Here is a 21,132-nt window from a genome sequence, read left to right as displayed (position 1 = left end):
CGAGACCGGCCAGCCCCCACACGTTTGGATGCTTTTGCTGTCCATCACATTAACTTAGGTCGCACCAAACCACAAACGCAGCCAGCGGCTGGCGACTGACCGGGATTGGACCCTGTCTTCGCGGATCTGATAACTCTAATGTGGGCTTGTCTAGCTTTCTTCTTCATGCCACAAGGCGTGTCTTACTGGCACGCATCGTGCTTGGTGTATCTTGTACGCGCCGACACGCTGTCCTTGCAGCATGGCAAGGGATTATCAAAGTAAGTGCCTTGGCGATGTACTTTATGTGCAAAGATAAACCAACTCCACGGGCTGATGACAAAAAAATGCCGGTTTTGTTTTTCTTGAGCTTGCGGGATTGCCGCCTCGAGATCTTCAAAATAAAATGCACATACCCTAGACCCTTATCCGTACCTCAGTGGATTATATTGTCATTCTCAAGCTGGAGGAACCGATTCTAGGCTCACAAGAATAACCGCAGAACAGTGTTCATCTTTTCGAACTCTAAAAGAGAACACCGAAAACCAGTTGATCTATATAAGTGGCAGATGTGAGCTCATACATGTAGGTATAAGTATAATATCCCGAGCCGCTTTCACCTTTTCCTTCCCTTCGTACTAATCTTTCGCCTTGGCCAGGGCTTTATTAGCTAGCTGAGAGAAAATACCCTTGTTCGGTGTAATGCCAGCTCTTCGGGCCCAGCCTCATTCCGCGGCAGCCACCCGAAAGAATTAGTCAGGGGTGTTGTCACAACTGACCAGTTGCCAGGCATATTAATCAGCCCTGTGCTGTTATGCATGCGACACACCGCCGAATGGCCAACACTGAGAGCTGCATCGCACCAAACACTGTTGACCAGAACGGGTTGGTAGGTTTGTGGTTGCCCAGTTTCCTGAGGACCGAACCCCTCCCTCATCGGCTGTCTCTATCGTCTCCTCGTACAACCTTCCAAGCGGAGAACAAACCACGTGTCTACGTGTCATCGGCAAATGTCCAGGAAGACTCGGGCAAGCGATGTTCATGCTGCGTCCGTATTGTAGTGCTATCGGACTGTCCACTCAGGCCTCTGTAGTGATCTGTCACATAACAACACGTTTTGGCGGTGGATCACGATGTGATGAAAGCTTCAAGGAAAGCACCTCTTGGCTAGGGACTTTACCCAAATCTGTCAGAAGGACCCAGCAGCGCTGTAAGCACAGCGCCAATGTCGGAAGTTCATGCAATCTCAAGAACACCACTGGGACTTTAGATACCAGGAGAGGTGAATATCACGTCGAATACCCATGTCGAACAGCGCTCCAATGCTTAAGGGATTTCCCCTATACTTCGGCTTTCTCGTTTATATCCTGTTGTCCACAGTTCGGTTGTCTGGATCCTATAGGAAGCAAGTATATATGCGAACCTTGCGACGATAGAAGTTGCGCTCCGATATGCGCCGACATGGCTAGGCCTCTCACAACCGTCACTCATCCGACGTGCTTGCACCTCAGTCCACGTATACCATCCTGCTTCGGTATGACTTGAATTGCGATGACAATCCGTATAACGGATTATGTCGTGTTCAGCCGTTGACGCTTGGCCACAACAATTTCCAGCCATGTATGTGGAGGCTCTCAACATGAAAGCAAGGCCAGTACATCCGGTCGACATCTCTGGGGAGACTGCCAATAGTCTCGACCATCCAGGACGTCTCATTAGAAGCCTTTCACGGCAGCTCTGCGCAAAGTACAAGATCATATGCCATTGGGTACTATGGCCATTAATCGGAGGATAGTCTTTCCGTGTATGCTTACCCTTGAGTAATGTTAAGTTGAGCTCGGAAGCTTTTACTTAGTAGAGCAACCGGGTGACCAAAGCCGACCAGGCATGCATACCCCATTAGGGGGACTGGACCTCGGGGAAATGTTGAGAAAGTACGGCAGGTACTGATCGATATTGATCAATAAGTGCCGATGCTCCTTGACATGGTCACGATCTCTCGTTAGATCGAATTACCGAAATTACCGAAAACCTGTCTCGTAGCATCAATTGAAACATCCTCCTCTCCATTGTATGTAAAACCCTGGCTTCTTTCCAACTCGGGACCCGAGGCTTGTCCTGCCCGAAAGCGCGTTGGATGGGGCTGGCACGGCTGGATAATATTCCGGCACTTCAATGGCAACGTATAACCTCGATTTAAGACCAATGGTTTCGCTTGCGCGCAGGGACCAAGCTCCCCAAGTCACATAGCCCCCAGCATGACGACTGATAACGACAGAGGAACATGACGAAACCGACTGCTCTCAATCCTGAGTTCGGTTCGACTCCGCCATGAAAGGGTTTCCCTTCTTGGTGTAGCTGAGCTATGTTGCCGAGAGAGAGGGAGAGAGACAGAGAGAGAGTGAGGGAGAGGCTTGGACTGAGCAAGAGCTGAGACAAACACGGCAAAGTTGCTCGGCCCAAGCCCAAAAATAGAGGGCCTGTTACGGGTCTCCGCAAGCTTGGCTTTCCTCTTCGAAAGCTTGGCCTTGAATGCTTGGGATGCTTATTTCCGTCTAGCCGTGGGACGTGGCCTGCAACATGAACATGCTCACGGGGTTACGGACTTGAATGCCCAACTTGGAAAAAATAATGGCAAAAAGCATCGGAGTGATGCTGAACAGGCCCATAACCCCTCCAGGCTTGGGTGGGTTGCGGTAACTCACGATGCAACTATTCTAGGCGCCGATCTCTATTGAACCCTGTCCAGAGACATGCCAAGAGATTCAAGACAAGCTTCTGGCGCAAGAGCCTCTACCGAACGAAACAACAACAGACGGGCCCGGTAAAGTAAGTGGAAGGGTCACAGGCCCGGGCCACGAAAAGAAGACAAGACGGTGCACTCACTACCAATCGCGTTCGCAGATTGTCGTCACAGCAATGATTAACAGCTGAACTCAATGTCGAATGGTGAAGCGCCCGCCTGTCCACCGCGCTGGGCCGTGTTTTCGTCCAGCGCAGAGATGGTCTTGGGTTTCCTGCCGCCAGCCGTGCACTAGCGCATGGAAACTCGCATTGCCGTCGCTAGATCTTTCTCTAGCGACCGGCCTGCCAATCGTTTTAGGCGATGGGCAGGAAGTGTGATGCGCTCCAGGCCGTGAAGCTGCGTGCGTGTGGGAGCTAGGATTTCGGAGAACAAGCATCCCGGGTCTTCGCATCCCTGCCTGTCCCGTGTTTCAGAACTACGCTGCAGCGGCAACACCAGAAACCGAAGCTATGGGCAAAACCCATGGGCATGGGCACGGGGTTGCGGCTCTTCCAAGATCCATCCGTTCAGCTGCCAGGCGTACACGTCGGCGTTGTATTCGGGTGAGCAATCCGAGCAGCTGCGGTTTTGGCACGCCCAAGCAGCAGCGATGTCTTCAATCAAGATCGACAGGGTACTATCGCCCATTCATATGAGTGATGTTTCCGACTACTGTCCTCTTGGGCTGTTTTCTATCCTTCTTCGTCTCTCCCTCTACTGCCTTGCCGACTCGACTTGCACCTCCTACATACGATAAACGCACACGCCAATATTACAACCCATCATTTCCCGAAAGACCTCTAGATCCGGAAGGCCTTCTTGCCGGGTGGAGTGACCGATATAGTCGAATCCACAGATCAGCCACAGGCTTGTTCTAAACCCCCAATCAACTTATTTGGCTGGAGCGGCCAAGGAAGAGCCATCGCGTTGGGTCAAGCTCGACAAACGTCAGATGGCATACGGCAAATAGAGTCGAAATTAGAGCGGCGCGTATCGCGGTGCGCTTCCTCATTCCTCGGATCGACCTCCCTAGGCTAGCAGCTGGGCGACCTAGCGACAGCTTAGGTAGCGGTGTCAACAACAAACCCAGGCCGGCTCGACGTACTGCTGCTGTCTGTGCTATTATATATCATCGGTACGAGCACAGATGGCGACCGAATCCTGGATCTCCTGGATTTATATCTCTTCTCTGAGCTCGGCTTCCTACTTCTCGTTCAGAATGCAGTCACTACGACCTTCGCCGCAAATCATGGAGGAGATGCGCATGTCCAGCAACGTTACTGGCTCGGAAGCTCTGCTTCAGTCACAGCCCCAGGAGCCGGTGGGCCGTCGCCTTAGCTACTACCTCGCCCTTCTGGTGGCGCTGCTGGTCGCATATTTCATGCGCCCCAAGACGCAACGATCTGTGTCGGCACCATTCTACAAGGCTTCGCGGATGAAATGGATGTTCAGTGCAGACACTTTGGTCCGGGACAGCTATGGCAAGGTGCGAATTCCGAATTCGCTTTACTAGGCTCTCATCATGTTAACAAGCGACAGTTCCGGGATCGCATTTACAACATCAAGGCTACGGAAGGATTGAGGACACTGATCCCAGTTTCCCTGATCAGTGAGCTGAAAGGACTTCCTGAGGAGCACCTGAGTGCCCAGGAGGCCATTAAAGAGGTACCAAGCAAGCGGCCGAAACACCACTGTTGCGTTGTTGCTAACTATTCCAGGCCATGCTCCTCGATTACACCAACTTCGGCCCAGGTGACCACACGAACACTTTCCTGTTCTTGATGAAGACGAAATTAAGCCAGAAGCTCACCCGGTTCATACCTCGCCAAAAGTCGGAACTCGATTTCATCGTTGGACAAGAATTCCCAGAGTGCAAAGGTACTTATACCTTGAAACCAACATAACTCTGGTGTAATACTTACAAGGTTCACAGATTGGACTCCGATGAAATTGCAGCCTTTTATGCTAAGAGTGATCGCAAGACTGAGCGGCAGCATCTTCGTCGGCTCGGAGCTCAGTCGCACGGAGGAGTGGATGGAGACGAGTGTTACCTACGCCATTCACGTATTCATCGCCGTGGTGAAGCTGCAATTCTTCCCCACGTGGATGCGACCCATTGCCAAATACCTCGTCTCGGAACTGGGCCAAAGCTCGCGGGATCTCGCCAGGGGAGAGGCGATGCTGAAGCCGATTATCGAGGAGAGGCTGCAGAACGAGGAGCTGGACCCGGGATGCAGCCAACCGGACGACTTCACCCAGTGGCTGATCGACTCGCTCCCGGAAGACCAGAAGCGAGACTACGGCGCGCAAGTGAAGGTGCAGCTCGCCCTTAGCGCCGCTTCCATACACACGACCAGCAACGCCATCACGGATTGCTTCTACGACCTCGCAGCGCACCCCGAATACCAGGAGATCCTGCGCGAAGAGGCCCGTCAGGTCCTCGTGGAAGACGGCGGCTGGGAAAAGAAGGACAGCATGGCGAAGCTCCAGAAGCTCGACAGCTTCATGAAGGAGTCGCAGCGCCTGGCCGGCAACGTCACGACCTTCATCCGCAAAGTGGTGAAGCCCATCGACCTCTCCGACGGCACCCACCTGCCCGCGGGCACCAACCTGTTGGCCCCCTTGTGCGGCATCAGCCGCGACGAGCGGTACTTCCCCGAGCCCGAAGTCTTCGACGGCCTGCGCTTCTGGAAACTGAGGCGGCAGTCCGCCGACGCGGCCAACCGGTGGCAGTACACCAGCATCACGCAGTCGAACCTCGACTTCGGCCTCGGCAAGCACGCCTGCCCGGGCCGCTTCCTCGCCGGCAACGAGATCAAACTCATCCTGGCCAACTTCGTGCTCAACTACGACATCAAACTCAAGGACGGCGAGAGCCGCCCGGAGCCCATGATGTTCATGATGAGCAAGAGCCCGAACCAGAAGGCCGAGATCATGTTCCGGCGGCGGTCTTGAGAACGCAAATACAGCGAGAAGAAAAAGAAAAGGTCAGTAGCCATCATGACATGTGGTAATAGCATGTCATGGACCTGACGCTTTGAATGTTGTCAGAAAAATAGAGACTTGAACGGACAGGAACGAGCGGGCGGAAATATTATTATGATACCCACCGAATAGAGGTTACGCGCGGTCAATGGTCATTGGCAACTCTCGGGGGGCCTGGAGCTTTCCGGCAGTACGCCATGATACAGCGACATCGAGAACGAAAAAGAGGCCACGAAGGAAACGGAAAGCTTGAAGCGGATAAGAGGGAGGAGAGTCGCGTGGTACTTGCACATTGTATATTACTCTCGACTATCATCACCACCATCATAATTGGGGGCTTTTGGGGGTTGGCATTACCCTTTGCACATATCTATATAGCACACTTGGGTCGGGCGATGTACATATCATCATGTACACACACAAGGGGGCCGGCGTTTTGGACTTGGACACCGGCATACAATTAGCATAGCATACTCGGCGGCGTTTTTCGGTGAAGGGGTTTGGGAAACGGAGGCTAGGATACGAGCCCAACTTCAAACAAATCGTATCTACACAATGAGAACAAACATCAAAATCAAGTAACCCGCATAACAATATCTTTCATCTGTGAAGTGATGTTTTCTTTGTCTCTGTCCAATTAGAATCAGGCCTGCAAATCCCTTACCAACGAGGCAAATGTGCAAGACGAACTCTACAAGATACAAGGCACGGTGCAATAAATAGACAAGCAGATTTTCTTGCGATGTGAGTATTTCCATTATCGTGCGGGAAAGACTGGGGGTATCTCTAATAACGCAAATGCGCTCGCAAAAATGGTGAAAGTATAGTGGTTGTGATGGTGAGTGTCCCGTCCCACCTTGAGCACGACTGGGACCTCCCTCTTTTCCAAAGACCGTCAAAAACAAGTAAATCATCATGCCTCATAGCAGGTCATATCCATAATCCTTATCATAAAAGTGTCCGTCCAGCGAATGTTTTGGTTGGTTGAAGAAAGACACTTTTTCTCCCCTTCAGTATCCAGTACCCTACTCTCGTTCTTTCTTTCTTTTACTAATCCATCGCTTCCAGAGCCCTCCACCCAACGAAATTAAAATCCTAGAGCCTCCCAAAGATTCCGTCCCTTAGGATAGACATCGACAAGCGAGTGTTGTTGCCTCTCTTCTTCCGAAGAAGAAAGGCAAAACCAAGTCGACGTCTGGAGGCCTGTTCCCGCAGGTATACTTCCCAGTATGTATGTGTATACCCATTAATAATAGAGCGTTTCCAACCAGTGAAATCGCCAAAAGAAAGGTAAAAAATAATATGTATGTGCTGAATCGAAAGTGTTTGTCTCTGGCCCGTCCGTTCGCCCGGTGACGAGGGGCTCCGTGGAAAAACCAAAAGATAGCAAGCAAAGACCATGATGCTTTTGTTCTCCAATCTCATGTATGGATCTTATCTGGCTGGTCCAGATCGGATTCCATATCCCTCCTCTTCGCTTCTTGGGAAGCTTCTTCTTCTTGTTATTGTTGTCTTTTTTGTACCTGCCCGTCTAACAAGGGGAGGGGGGTATGGTGTAATGATGATGATGACCTTTGTGTAAATGAGATGGTATGATCCAATTGCGGGCTCGCGCCCTGGTAAAATCTTGGCTGTAAATGCCCGCCTGTGTAACGTTCCTGCGCAATGCTATGCCAGTGAAAAAGAAATCCAAAACGTGTAAGCTAGCCGCCCCCGAGGGGATGATAGGGGTGCTACTTTTGTACATGGGATGATGCATTAAGTTGAGGGGCGAAATTGTTTCGAAACTTCTCTGTCAGGGCGATAACAAGAAAAAAGGGGTATCGGTCAAACCGAATCATCCGAGGAAACCCCAGGTGTTGTTTTTGATAGGGCCAGCCGAGGGAATCAGTTAGATGCTGGACACACGGGTTCGCGTCTCGGGGATCCTCGCGTGGCAGACCATCAGCTTCAGGCTCGTTCCCCATTCCTCGCATTCAGCGAGCAAGGCCTTGTCGTTCCAGATGCTGTTCTTCGATGCCGCGGCCGACTCATATAATCGGTTATACCACCAACGCCCGACCTTGGCCACCATCTTGGTGATGTTCTCGTCGCCCGTCTCCGTCTCGTCGTTCATCATCTCTGCCAGGCTGCGCTCGTCCTTCTTCCTACGCTTGCCGCTGCCCTCGGCAGGCGGCGCGGCATTGGAAGAGATGGCGCTGGCAACCGGAACGCCGACGCGGCAGGTCTTGACTTCACCGAAGCCCTTCTTGGCCAGCAGACGCAAGATAAGATCAGATGAGCTGCTCAGGTTGTAGTCCGGATGTTGCATGTGAACCCGCTCCTTCAGGCGTCTGACAGCACGTCGGGTGCGGTTTCCCATGTTGACCAAATCGACATCAAGAATGGATAATTCGATGTAGCCGCCGGGCTTCAAAACTCGCCGCGCCTCGGAGATGATGTTCCGGTAGTGAGATTCGGGAGCTGCCGAAGGAAAGCGGAATACTACCGTCGTGAAGCTGTCGGGTCCGAAAGGGAGTTTGTCCTTGTACGAGAGATACTGTATCTGGTGGTGGTTTGGTGGAGACAGGGGGAACGACGTGGGTGATCGATTCTCAGCTGAGATTGGTGCTCTGGGCGACAAGTTGAAGAACGTGGCTGCGGGATATGTTTCAGCTGCATAGAAAGACCAGTCATCGTTGCCTAGGCCATCAAGCACCAGGATGGAGTGGCGCTTGAGTGACCCTACTACAGGGATAAGCTCGTCGCGGGCCGGACTGAAGAGGACGTGGCCAAAAGAAAGCCATTTGCTAACGGTCATGGAACCAACGCGGAGGTTGACCTGGGAAAGAGGGGTTTCTTCGCTCGAGCAACTGCTATCTGACACTCGAACCGCTCGTGCCAAGTCGGCCTTGAGGTCGTCTGACAAAGTGCTGGTGCGCTCTGGTGCCTCTGCGGCAGGCTGGTTCGACTCCATACTGTTGTTTCGATCGCCATAGCCGGACACAAATTCAGAGACCGAGAACGGTGTGGCTGGAGTGTCTGACGGAAACCGGAACGCCGCATTGAGTCTCGCTGTCATGTCGGCGCTGTAATGACTCGAATTTGTTGCCGCATTTCCAGTATCGATTGAGTCTCGGCTTGGCTTTTGTTGATTAGAGCCTTGCACGTTGATAGTAGGCGATTCCAGTGGCTTAGTCATCCGCCTCGCCAGTTTCGATTCGTAGGTCTCCAGATGAAACGGGATGCCTCTAGAAGACGTGGCCGATGGTGGGACATCTCCCAATAGGTCATTGTATTCGTCCCAAATTTCATCTTCGGCGAGAGACGCCCTTACTGGCTCTGGGGCTACTGTATTCTGGTACGCAAAAGCCAGGATGCCGGAGCCGCTAGAAGTAGTGCTCGTGGTAAATTCCGAATCTGTGCGAGGCGGGAATACCAAGAACTCCGACGTTCGGGCAGGCGGTTGATGTTTTGGAGACGCACTCTCAGCCGTGGCTGTGGTTGATTCATCAGGCATGAGCTCAGGTGTTGCTGGTCTTGGTGGGCTGGGTCCTTTAGCAACCGAGTCCTGGTCTGCAGCATCAGCTCCAAATGAAGGATGCTGCATACTGACCCGGTGAAACGGACGGGAGAAGCTCTTCGGGGACGTCTGCTCCGGTCGGGTATTGACTACCTTTGGTATGCGACCAACTTGCGGCAATCGACTTGGTCGGGGTGTGGCTGTTCCCGATGGTCGGGTTGTGGCTGTTTCCGATAGTCTTCGTGCAGACAAAACTGGTTTGACTGGTGACTCTGCTTGTAGTGGCTCCGCGACAGCCTGCGTCTTCTCTTGCGCCGGCCCGCGAGAGTCTGCTCTACGTCTGGGCAGACTATCGCCGACTTGACTAGTGGTAGATGGTCTCCGTTCGTGTGCTTGCACCGTTGATGGCGGAGGGGGAAGTACCTCTGCTTCCCTGAGGATTGTAGTCATGTCTTGTGGACTAGTATCCTCTTGTTCCGATGAGTCCATGATGGCATAGAATGGCACTGGTTTACTCTGAACAGGTTTGACTGTTGCAGAAACCTTGGCAGCCTCGTCTTTCTGCTGCTTCTTCGCACTCGTGCTAGTCTTATCCTGGGATCTGCTGAATAGGTTCCATTTACGCGGGGACTTGACGCGCTTCGTCAACTTCTTAGGCCCAGTTGGGGCCTCCACGCGCCCACGAACCGGTTCTGACTGCGGCTCTGCTAACGAATCATCCGTGAAGATTGTCGTGTCGATGCTCCCTTGTGAAGGAGGTGCAGCAACACGGGTCACTATAGGTTTCGGTAATCGAAGTGGCTCTTGATCAGACGAGGAGCGCAGCCGCTGTACCGAACGTCGATAAGCAAGGGTTGATTTCATGGCCAGAGCTTCCGAATCACTACTATCCGATGGACGGCGTGATTGAACTGAGCGGCGGGGAAAAGCAGACGGCCAGAGGGTATTCCTAGGCTCATCTTGGGCCGCCAGGGATGCGGACGATGGATTGCGAGAACCGAGACTTGGTCGATGAAACGGCAAACTTTGGTTGCTTTCCGTGCGGCTCAAATCCGAACTGGCGTTTCGATTTTCAATAATCTCGCCTCCAGCAATAACCACTGGGTTCATGCGCTCAAGCAAGAAGGGATCCGTGGACTGAGCGCTAGCCAGGCTTTCCGAAGATGACACGGCGCCAGCAAATCCTCTGGGAGGGTTCCCAGTATTGCTACTACGTCTTCTCATAGTGCCCATTCTGCCGTAGCCTTCATGGCCTGTACCAGCTGCGGGACCTTTCCGAGAAAGCTTGTCTTTCTTGTCTATCTGAGGTACGCTCGTCTCCGTTTTGGTCCGCCTCCCGAACAGCCCGAATCTGCTTCTAAACGTTGAAACGCCGGGACTAGGCGTCCGTGAAGCCTTGGGGTTGTCCGTCGTGGTAGGAAGGAAACCTGTAGAGGATGCGGAGCGCGGTGCTGGAGTTGACTCGCGACTGATGGAGGCCTTGGCACCACCTGGACGGTCAGAAGGGGTAGTAGAACGAGGTAAAGAGCTCGGGTGCACTTGAGCACTTCGCCGTCTTTCGTTGACGTTAGCTGTGGAAAGATTGCTTTGAATTACAGGAAGCGGTCCACCAAATTGCGCAGCAAGGTCAGGGGTTCCCTCCCGACTTGGTCTGGCCGGCGGTGGACCCCGTGGCGGCGGTGACGCGACCAGCTTTTTCTGGCCTTCGCGTGAAGCGAATGGGCTCTTCGCTGGCGAGGGGGATCTCATGATTGAAGGCTTTCTGTCTTGGCTCGGTCGGGATGGCGATACCACGGGTTCCCGTACCTTCCTAAGCTTTTGCGAAACTTTTCTGGGCGGCGGGTTAGGAGGAGCGGGAGGCAGCAGCCTCCTCAGTTTTTCCTCCTTGTCATCGGCACCGCGTACTGTCGAGTTAGACGAGGACGACGTTAGGGACGTTTCCCGAACTGGTGCGAGGCCTTGAGCGTCGGTACTAGTTGCTGTCTTATCAATTGATACACTACCGGTTCTTCTGTGGGAGACCGGGGGTCTTGTCTCGGCTGGACTTGCATGTCTTAGTCTTGGAGTGACATTGCGATATGGTGCCACAAGCCCTGGTGAAGCTGAGGATATTGATGTCGGTGTCGTGTCCCGACTGTATGGACCTGCGCCGGGCGACTCCGAGAATCGTGTTGACGGGCTGCCGCTGAACGAACTCAATTGGCTGTGGCTACTGGTACCCGAAAAAAGGGGCGTGGGTGGAGGCAGATCATGAGTCGCGAGTCTGAACAGCATGTCACGGTCCGCAGGCCCATCCACGGGGATCTTTATGCCCCGATACCTGTCTAACTCAGGGTAGATGGCTGCGTCCTGTGTGACGGCTTTGGGTAGCTCGGTTGCCGGTACGACTTCCATACCAGCAGGACTCGCCGCGATACCGTGATCCAGATGAAGCGAACGGGGGCTGGTGAATGGTGTAACCTCGGAATAGAAGATGAAGATCTGGCCCTTCCTGAGTCGGTTCTGGGGTTCTCAGGTCGACTAGGTCTGCCTCGTGACACGCTTGACTGCTTTCGACGAAGTGTTCTCCGTGGCTGTTGAGGCTCAGCATTGTGCTCATCAGAAGATGCTGACCCGTGGGAAGCATATGTTGCAGAGTGGATATTGCTGCTGTTAGAACCGCTGCTCCAAGCTTGGGATTCGTGCGTCAAGGGTGGCCTTCTCGTGGACGTCGAAGGTTTCCGGCTAGAAGAAGTTTGAGGTATCCGGCTCGGTGTCTTTGGTTGGGCGCTCGATGTATATGTCAAAGCAACGTTGCTTGCTTCTTTGCGGGCGTTTCTCGTTAGGGCCGGAGAGAAGTCCTCCCGGCTCGTTTCCATGACACCTCCCATCCTTCTTGATCGCATTTCGTCACTGCTTCTTCCCCTTGAGCTCGAGCGCGCCCTGACTGTCGCCATGATGACCCTTGACTTATAGTGGCGAGGTTCAGGCCAAATATCATAGTATCAACAACTCAATGCACCATCCTCCAATGTAGTTGTGCGTAGGAGGCTGCTGCTGGGTCCTTCCGAGTACTCGGTGAAAGTCGTGTGTTCGTGATCAATGCCAAGGACTAACCGGGAGTAGATCACGATACCCTTTGCAATCTCATGTACCGGCTGAATGATGATGGCCCTGTCCAATTCTCCCTGTATTATAGCCCTGGTTTCGACAACAGCCAGGTGGATAGTATGGGGATTCCGCTTCAAATCAGTCTGGGGATACCCGACCAATATCTGTGTTCCAGGGTGCCGGGTCGTAGGAGAAGAAAGAAGAAACAAAACGTTGATATGGGGTATATGAAAAGAAATGTCACAGACAGGTATACAGACTGAACAAAAAGAAGAAATGTGACGAGAAGACCAGAACTACCCAAAGTAGAAATACCGGCAGGGGAGTTGGTTGGGTGGGTTGATCTGGGGAACTGTATCCGGAATAACTAGCAAGGTCGTGGTGGTGTGTGGACAGGAGTGCCAAAGGTGTACTGGAGATCGAAATCTGACTAGTGCGTATTATACCCTTGGTGGTGGTGGGGAGTTGTCGGCGTCTATGTGATGAGGTGGATGACAGCCAATTTCAGCACACTGGTAGAGCGGCTCACTTGTGTTACTTTCGAGAGCCGGCTCTGGAGGGTTGACGGTCTATACAAATAATCGACTCGAGAAGCTAGTCCGGGTAGGATGGACTAGGCAAAAGGGCCCTGGGGAGGAGTAGGCGTATATTTGAACAGAGCGAGATGAGGAACAAGGTGAAGGAGCTTGGGGAGATAGTAGCACAAGCTCGAGATGGTAAGAAAATAAGAGAGAGTGATGGCATATACATAGGTAGATACCTGCAAACTGAGTGGAAGTCCACCTTTTAGCCCTGCATCCTGAGGGTGGACAAGGTATCTACTTAGATACAGTGTATTGTTCCACCCTTGGGGTGACATGGAGATCGCAGCAGAGCATGGGTGAATTTTGGGCAAGTGTGGCGTTTAGATCCCTGCCAACGGCCAAGAAGCGGCCGTCTGGATCACATCGCTGGGTCAGGTGTCTGTGTAGAAAGCTGGGCTCGCCGAAAACGCGGTCTGGTTGGCGGCCGCCCTGCACAGACGCTGCGGAGACTCTATACTACAAGAGCCCATAGCCCAGTCAAAGTCGCTGAGTCACCAATTGTCCGGTCCACGAAGGGGGCAGCTAGGAGATGGGAGCTACTGTGGGAGCTACTGTAGGAGCTAGGAGCTCTGCTGCCCACAAGCGTGAGCCGTGTATGCGACGACGACGATGATGCTGAGTGCTGATCCATGGTGGACGGCTAGCGCCCCATTGACTTTCAGGACCTTGCAGCCATAAGGAGGGAAGCGAGAAACCATGGGAAGCATGTTCCTAGACGAACCCAGCAACGACCCAACGGTAGGCTGTTGCGCATGGGGTATGGGTTTGGGATGATTTGCAAGCCTGCGAGTCAAAGTGCCTTGGGTTCGATCGTGCATATCCAGACACCCTATGAGAGGGCTGAGCAGCGTCCTGGCCGACCGGATTCGCTGAGAAGCCCCGCCATCTCTGCCGACACCATTCCCGCTTCGGGCGACGAGAGAGACAAAGAGAGGAGACTTCGGTGCACGACTATAGTTTCCGAAAGACCCTGCTCATAGCGCGACCAAATAACGTAAAAGAATTTTTATAGCGCGACTAGTGGTTGCAACCGAAAAATCGGATCATCCATCATATGAGGACCGAATCCTATCCGGGGAGGGGGAGCTGTTGACAAGAGTTTTGCAGAATTCGATACGAGACAGTCAGTCGCAGAGTGAGTTGGGTATGGGTAGGTGGAGCGGGTACCAGCGGGGCAAAGTAAGTACGTACACTGCCAAACTGCGCGCTTGCACTGGGACTGCACTGGGACTACACTGGGACAGCTGAGGCCGACGGGCTTCTGGACGGCCGATCAAATTACATGTAGGTACCTAGTCCCGTCCGCTACGCATCAGGGCGGCTGGCACATCTGAAATCATTACCTAGCATCAAATACTACACACATGCAATTTTTCCGTGTACCTGGTTCCATCCTCTCTCTCTGCGTGGCTATCGTGGGAAAAGACCAAGTGTTTCCTCAATATTGGGCCTCTCGGCATCCCCAGAATGCGTTGGCATCAACGTCAGTGCAATTGCTAGTTTCTTCGCCTTCGGGAGGGAGCCTGCCATGGGTTCGATGTTTTCTGCCACTGCCAACTCCCCGCCACAGCCTTGGACAGCGCAACGCAACGCAACCCAGCACGCACGCACGTACATGCGCATCTAGATCAGTGGAGTTCGGTGCTATGTACATTATACAGTAGCAAACCGGTAACCACGGGATGGCGGCCTGGCCCATCTTACCATCGCTACTATGTGCACTACGCGCGCCATGTTACGTGTCAGAACTATATGCTTTCCATCGCAGCAGAGGGCATCCTGAATTCAAGAGTGGAAGATAAGATCGTGCAAAGAAAGGGGGGTAGTACGGACCAGAAAAGGGTTTGTTCCGCGGCGTCGGCCTGCGAAACCGCTCCGTTTGGCAATGCGGCCAATCGTTGTGGAAGGATCCTCAGTAGCAAGATCAGCAGAAACCCCCGAGACAGATTTGCCTGGAGCGGGCATTCGTCCGTCGCACGTGGTCGCTACAGAATGTAAGATCACGTCGGCCAACGACACAGGCATCGGTCAAACACTCTCGAGCACCGATTTTGCACAAATCAGAATTGCGCGGGAGTGTCGTTCTCTGCAGGTCTGACTTTACTGCATGTCTTACTGCATGTCTCACTCTGGGCTTCTCTGAGTAGTCCATCTCCAGATTCGGGGCCACTCTTTCCCGGCAACGCAACCCTGCAAGCTGCAGACCTCCCTAAGAGGCCTAAGAAGGGGAGACATTTTGCAAACGCTGGGCTCATTGATCGATTTGCTCGCGCCAGCATCGTGTGAACATTTAATAGTACAGACTTATTATAAGGCTCTTTATAACAAACCAACATCATGCCTTCGAGGTCCCAGCTGTCCCCGGCAACGAGAGACACGCATGCATTTCTGCACTCCTGGAAGAGAGTCTTACACGAATGCTCGTATCATCATGCTGTAGGTCAGATACACTCGACAGGGGAACTGATTGCGAGTGTTCTTACTTGGGATATTACAATCCGGCTACCTAATTTCGATTTTTGTGATTGGATCGGTTGCGATGATTTTCGGCCAATCAAGAGCTCGAGAGCCTGTCCGTCAAGCTGTCTTTGTGACAGTCGACTAACCTATGTTTTAGTATGACGGAAGGAGGGGCCATGGTTTGATCTCTGCATAGCATGTCTCTCCTTACCCGCGGGCATTTCCAGGACGACGATTCATATTCATCCCCAAAACCGCCGATTCCTTCGCTCTCGCTCGCTTGCACCTATCGTCGAAGCAAGCCGGTTTGCGCGCAGTGTACCTGAGCATCCATTCGCATGAGACTGACGTGCCCATGCTGTTCAGTGGGCCTACCTAGGTACCTACCAGGCCAACAACAACGACCCGCCATTGTCGTTGTTGTCGAAACTCCGACTCAACATATCATCGATCAAGTTTCCCAGAATAGCCTACACTATGCACATACCTTGCAGGTTGAGTCACTAGCCTATCCAGCCGGGCTTCAGGGCGACCGCGATACATCATCATACATCGGTCACCGAAATGGCCTGGGCAGAAGGCCTGGGTCGATAGACATACCTCCCTACATTATGGATCTGACCAACACCAATCGACCTCAACAAGTTCCACTTGCTATTCTTGTCAGTTCCAGTGTGTGCAACGAGGTACGTACATGTACTTGGCCATAATCAGGACCAAAAAGCCTCCCGAGGCTCCTAGGCTCCTCATTCTCGATTTAGGCAAAGGCAGTAAGCTGAATTGCGCATAGTAGTGGCAAGACTTAGTGAGCTGTCAATGGCGACGGCTTCCACAACGGCATCCGATTTTGCCCTACACTACCGTCATTTTCCACATGCAGCAAGCCTAGTGCCTAGCATCTCACGTGTCGCCTGCATACGCAGTAGCAACGCTGTGGCGAGTGCCGCCCCGATTGAGCGAGGCTGGCACTGCCACAGCGACACCGTATCTTGGGCGAACCGGCAATACCTACCTCAGTACGGCGCGGCAGTGGGGTCGGCCGTGGCTTAGCTCTCCGGGTATCTCTCGTCTCTCTGACGTGGCACGCTCTCGTTGATTCTCGTCACGATTGAGGCCTCACCACTGCCGATATACACGCAAGCTAAACAGGAAAATTTGCAAGCAGGTCTCGTCGATTCACAGTGTTCACGGACTACAGTATGGCAGGAGTCTGGACATCTGGCCAAAGTGATGATAGCTGGGAGTAGACTTAGCCCTCTCTTCAGTGACAGGGGTCTGGATCTGTTGTGGCCCGCCCGGAGACCCTTGTCCCCCAATTGCTGTCGCTTGTTTAGCCGCGAGCAGGCATGCAGAGGACCACTTTCAGGTGAGCAGGGTTCTCCAAGATCTGATTGGACCTGGCCAGTCTGGCACTAGCCAAGGATCCTTTCTGATCCCCGAAAGAAGTACCCAAGTAACGTGATCCAGTCTGATCCAGTTGCGTTCGACAGGCAGCAAGTCTCTATCTATCGCAGCTTCTCGACCATGCAGATCTGCTTTCGCCGACGCCCAACCGCATCTCAGGGTTTGTTATCACTATTCCCAAGGGACTGGATCGGATGAACACAGCCACCACACCTTCGTTCACCATCCAACGTAATATGTCGTCCTGGTAGATGTGTGGTTCAAGATTCGAAGGCAAATTTCGGCACCCTTGAGAGCAGTGCGGGATTGACGCGCGGATAAAGGCACACTCCCGCGGCAATGCCCAGAACAAGCGATCATTGAAGCCAAAAACATAACGTGTGATGTTTTCGAGTTTGAGCCCGGAGGTCTTGCAGGAGGCTGGGTGATAAGCTACTGTACAGCGAGTTGCAGACATCTACGCCTGATACGGTGCCTTGTTTCCCTAACAGATCCCGCCACGGGTCAAGTGATTATACCTATGACGGTTGGTGAGTATTATCTGCAGTGGACGAAGGTTGAGAGCCAACGCCCGACCTCGGTTGAGACGCCGTCATCTTTCTTCCAGACCGCCAAGCATTGCTCTACTGCATGCATGTCTTAGACAGACTGAGACATCCGGGTCGCCTTGCTAACAAATATCCCACTTCAGCTATGTCAGCTGCGCAAGGATTAAACAAGAGCTTGCTAACCAAGACCTATTGCTTCTGATTTGTTCCTACTGGCTTTCACCCCACGGGGATCCATGGGCATTGGCTGTTTGTCCTGTCTACGGCCAACATTTCTTTTTCGCGGCAACCGCAAGTTGCGCGCGTGGCCAGCTACATAACTGGGAAAACCCTCGTCCATGCTCTCATTGAATCACTGACCGTCTTTTCGGGCCAGTCTCGATTTTCTCCGAACTGCTAAATACTAGCAAAGTAGTGCATGGCAGGAAGGCTGACGGCGCCGAGCCGAATCTAGTGTCTATCACTGGCCGAGGAGCTAACGAATAGGCTGCCAGAAACCTGGGACCAGCTCTGCCGCCCCTCTTGCGACGTGCCGTTTATTAGCTACAACCAACTACAGAGCCAATCGTAATTACTAGTCGTCCATGGACTGTCTCATCCTCCTTTCATCATACGTGTCGAACTTACACTCTTGTTTCCGGGAAGGGATTGGTAATGACGGTCTCGAAGAGGCAATCCGTTACCTGCGGCTCGCTATCAATACTGCCGATGATCCTTGGCCTGCCCTAGCCAACGACTGGACCCTGTTAGTACGGGTTGCCGGTTTGGGAAGCTGATATGTCGAAGGCTTCTTGAATCCTTTCGCCGAACGATGGGATCTCATTGCAACTACTGGTTTGTAGCCATGATACGGTTTTGAGCGCGTATAAGCTGTGACCTGCAGGTCTACCAGAACAACAACAACAACAACAGCATTACTTGAAGTCACGTTATGCGCTTCGGTCTGCTGATTGTCCCAGGCTCCCTCGACAGTGGCCAGTCACTGGTCGTACAGGTTTCGGGTGTAAGCAGCCCCAGCAAGCCTCCCCGGATGGGCCGCCAAATCGAATTCGAATGGAAAACTCCTATACGTCGTTTATCCAATTCTTGTGTTGATTGGAGTATTGCTCGGTCACACGATGCCCCCAAGCCATGGTGAACTTTCTTGGCAGAAAGGAAGCTCTGGCTCATGCGATATATGCGACGACAAGGATCCGTCGAAGTTCCTATTTTCCAAAAGCCTCGGTCAGATCTAGATGTGAGATAGGGACTCGGCGATTTCCTGGTTTCCAAGACATTGTGCTTATCTTGGCTGTTATGTTCTTCCTGTTAACCACTCGGTTGCTCAGATATGTCATGCTTAGCATTTCATGCAAGTCAATGTGTAACAAGGACTGGCCGACACTGGAAAGGAGAGAGCTGAATAAGATGCAGCATCGCCCCCTTTTACTTTTTACCAGCTGAACGACTAATCAGTTATAACAGTGCAGTGCAATGCTTTACCACCATAGCTTGACATTCACAGCAGATCAGATATCGGGAAGGCCCAAGACAACTGAAAATCGCCACGCTCTCTTCTCATTGATGCACCTCCTGACTCAGCACTTGTTGGTATGGAAAGGGCACATCCCATCAAGGAATCTAACGGCGCCCTCAAGGGTCTACCGGCGCTAACAAGGAGCTCCTGGCTATCATAACTAGATTGAATGTCCATCCCCACGTCAAGAGAGCTTGGCTACGGCGCTGACTTCCCACGGGAAATGCAGACCTAGCTCGTCATGCCGGGGAATGTTTGTAGGCTTTCCGATGGGAGATTAGCCATATTTCGGACAGGGCGGAAAGGGGAGATAGACGCGCCGTCATACATCATACGTTATTTGATTGGTTTGCCATGTCCTGATTAGGTTACCCACCGATCTGATCTCTTGGGATGCCCGGCTGCTTTCCGTTGTCAGGGTGTCCCGGCCGGGGACCACACCAGAAAAATGCCACGAGGTTTGAGGTGGGCACATCCCATCAGGTATAACCCCATTGCGCAACAACCGGAAACGGCTCCGCGTAGTCGTAAGGCGTTGTGGCCATCTACCTACTTAGTAATGTGAGCATGAAGAGAGGGGGGGGGTTTACATAAGGAGGCGGCGATAGTTATACAAGGATAGACTGTCTACCTATTTTCTGCTAGTCGGCCCACAACACAGCTTGAGGGAGTGGCTTTAGGATCTGTCAGAGTCTAGATCCCGGTCACCCACCCACACACCTCGAAACAACGCGTATTCTCTGTTCTTTCGTTGTTACACTCTATGTATATGTAAGCAAGTAAGTATACGACGGAGAATACGGGAAACGCTGACAGCTGAGGCTATTTGTATGTTTCAACTGTTGTCACCCAAGACATTTTGACAGCCGACTCTAAACATCCCCGTTTTGTCTCAGCTGAGCGAGCCATCGTACTGTCATGCCTGGGACTTTCGTCGAGAGTCGCACGATGGGCTTTTCTAGAACCAGCAAAACGGTGGCTTTCTCGCGTTTCAAGCAAAGAATACATCCAACTTTGAAAGGGATAACAGAAGCGCAAGGATTCGTAGGCCCTGTCTGTATATGTCACGCGTGGCTTTTGTCTCGCCTTGTTACCGTTTCCCTCGCGGCCATGCCACATGTCATAACGATACCGCTGTGTACCACCCACCACACACGCGGAACTGACCTCACTCAGGTTCGTAGCAAGATAGATACGGAACCTCCTGCCTTCTTCGCCTCGAGTTTGTTCCAATCGTACAGAATGAAGGCAGTAAGAGCCTCCCTCGTAGATACGACGCTGAGCGAGCAGCAAGTAAGCACTGGTACTATCCACTCGCCCATGATCCAAGAGTGCGCCTTGACTTTGCTGAAGAGTATGTGTAACAGGACTATAGCTGGATGGTGACCACGCACCCAAGCAAGAAGATAAGTATATGGATTAGATGATGACTACTACATGGTTTCCGTTGTTATCGCAATCGTTTCTTGTGTCCTAGGAAGATTGTATCAATATACAAATATGGATCTTAGTAGGTAGTTACTTTCCTCTTGCATCCCTTCCGCAATCTCTCTCACTTGCACTCTGTGAGCCTTCTCCTACGTAGTCACAGCGACGCCATCAGCTGACCGACCTCAAGGGACCATCGTAAGTATGAATGTCATGATATACTCGCAGCTAATGTCTGAGACAGACGGCCGAGGAGAGAAACGGATGTATAGATGGTCTTCAGAGCAGCAAGTCTGCAGTCGGCATCGTGGTCTTCATTCTTCGTGCATCACCTAGGATGAGTGCTTGAGAAGGGTGACTTAACAAGGCTCTATCTACCCTTGCTTATTATGGCCGTCGTAGTGTGTCGTTTTGGCGGGATGTTCTGCCAAGTGTAGTGGTTCAGTATAGCCTTCTATCGTCCCATGTATGCCCATGATGGCATCGAAGAGTACAACAGGGTCAGTACATCATTAGATGCAGTGGTGAACATCACAGGTGGGAAGGTAGCTAAGTCTTTTTGCGCTTCTTGTACATATTACAGCGTTATGGGAGAAAATTGATATACATTTTAGCGGAACTACTTTCCGATTCCTGTTTTTCGTTGACGCTCGAGTGATGATGACACGGCCTCCTATCCACGCGGATATTGTTTAAAACCCCGTGGATGGCACACATTCATCCGCTTCTTGACCATCAAAGGTCTCATAATATTACAAACGGTCGCATCCGTGTATTCGCGCTACTGTCCAAGCGCCTAGCCCAGAGTGTTCCGCAGTCGAAAAAGGCCTCCTATCATGTTGCAGGAGCAC

The 21,132-nt window shown here is 52.4% G+C and overlaps 2 protein-coding genes across 2 annotated transcripts; one reads left to right on the top strand and one right to left on the bottom strand.

Moving 5' to 3' along the window:
• Window positions 1-3,983: 3,983 nt before the first annotated feature.
• Window positions 3,984-5,719, top strand: PG997_013823 (uncharacterized protein; the record flags this gene model as incomplete). Its single annotated transcript, XM_066818137.1, has 4 exons — window positions 3,984-4,250; window positions 4,304-4,429; window positions 4,483-4,642; window positions 4,698-5,719. The coding sequence occupies 4 exons, from the start codon at window positions 3,984-3,986 to the stop codon at window positions 5,717-5,719; spliced, it is 1,575 nt and encodes a 524-aa protein (XP_066663829.1).
• Window positions 5,720-7,640: 1,921 nt separating this feature from the next.
• Window positions 7,641-12,187, bottom strand: PG997_013822 (uncharacterized protein; the record flags this gene model as incomplete). Its single annotated transcript, XM_066818136.1, has 2 exons — window positions 7,641-11,742; window positions 11,799-12,187. 2 exons carry the CDS (start codon window positions 12,185-12,187, stop codon window positions 7,641-7,643), a joined length of 4,491 nt encoding a protein of 1,496 aa, XP_066663828.1.
• Between the last annotated feature and the right edge of the window lie 8,945 nt (window positions 12,188-21,132).

This window comes from Apiospora hydei (genome assembly GCF_038363865.1).
Source record: "Apiospora hydei strain CBS 114990 chromosome Unknown utg000009l_segment0_segment0, whole genome shotgun sequence".
NCBI lineage: Eukaryota > Fungi > Ascomycota > Sordariomycetes > Amphisphaeriales > Apiosporaceae > Apiospora > Apiospora hydei.
Note: the sequence above shows the minus strand (reverse complement) of the source record. Positions and strands in the feature narration are given on the sequence as shown.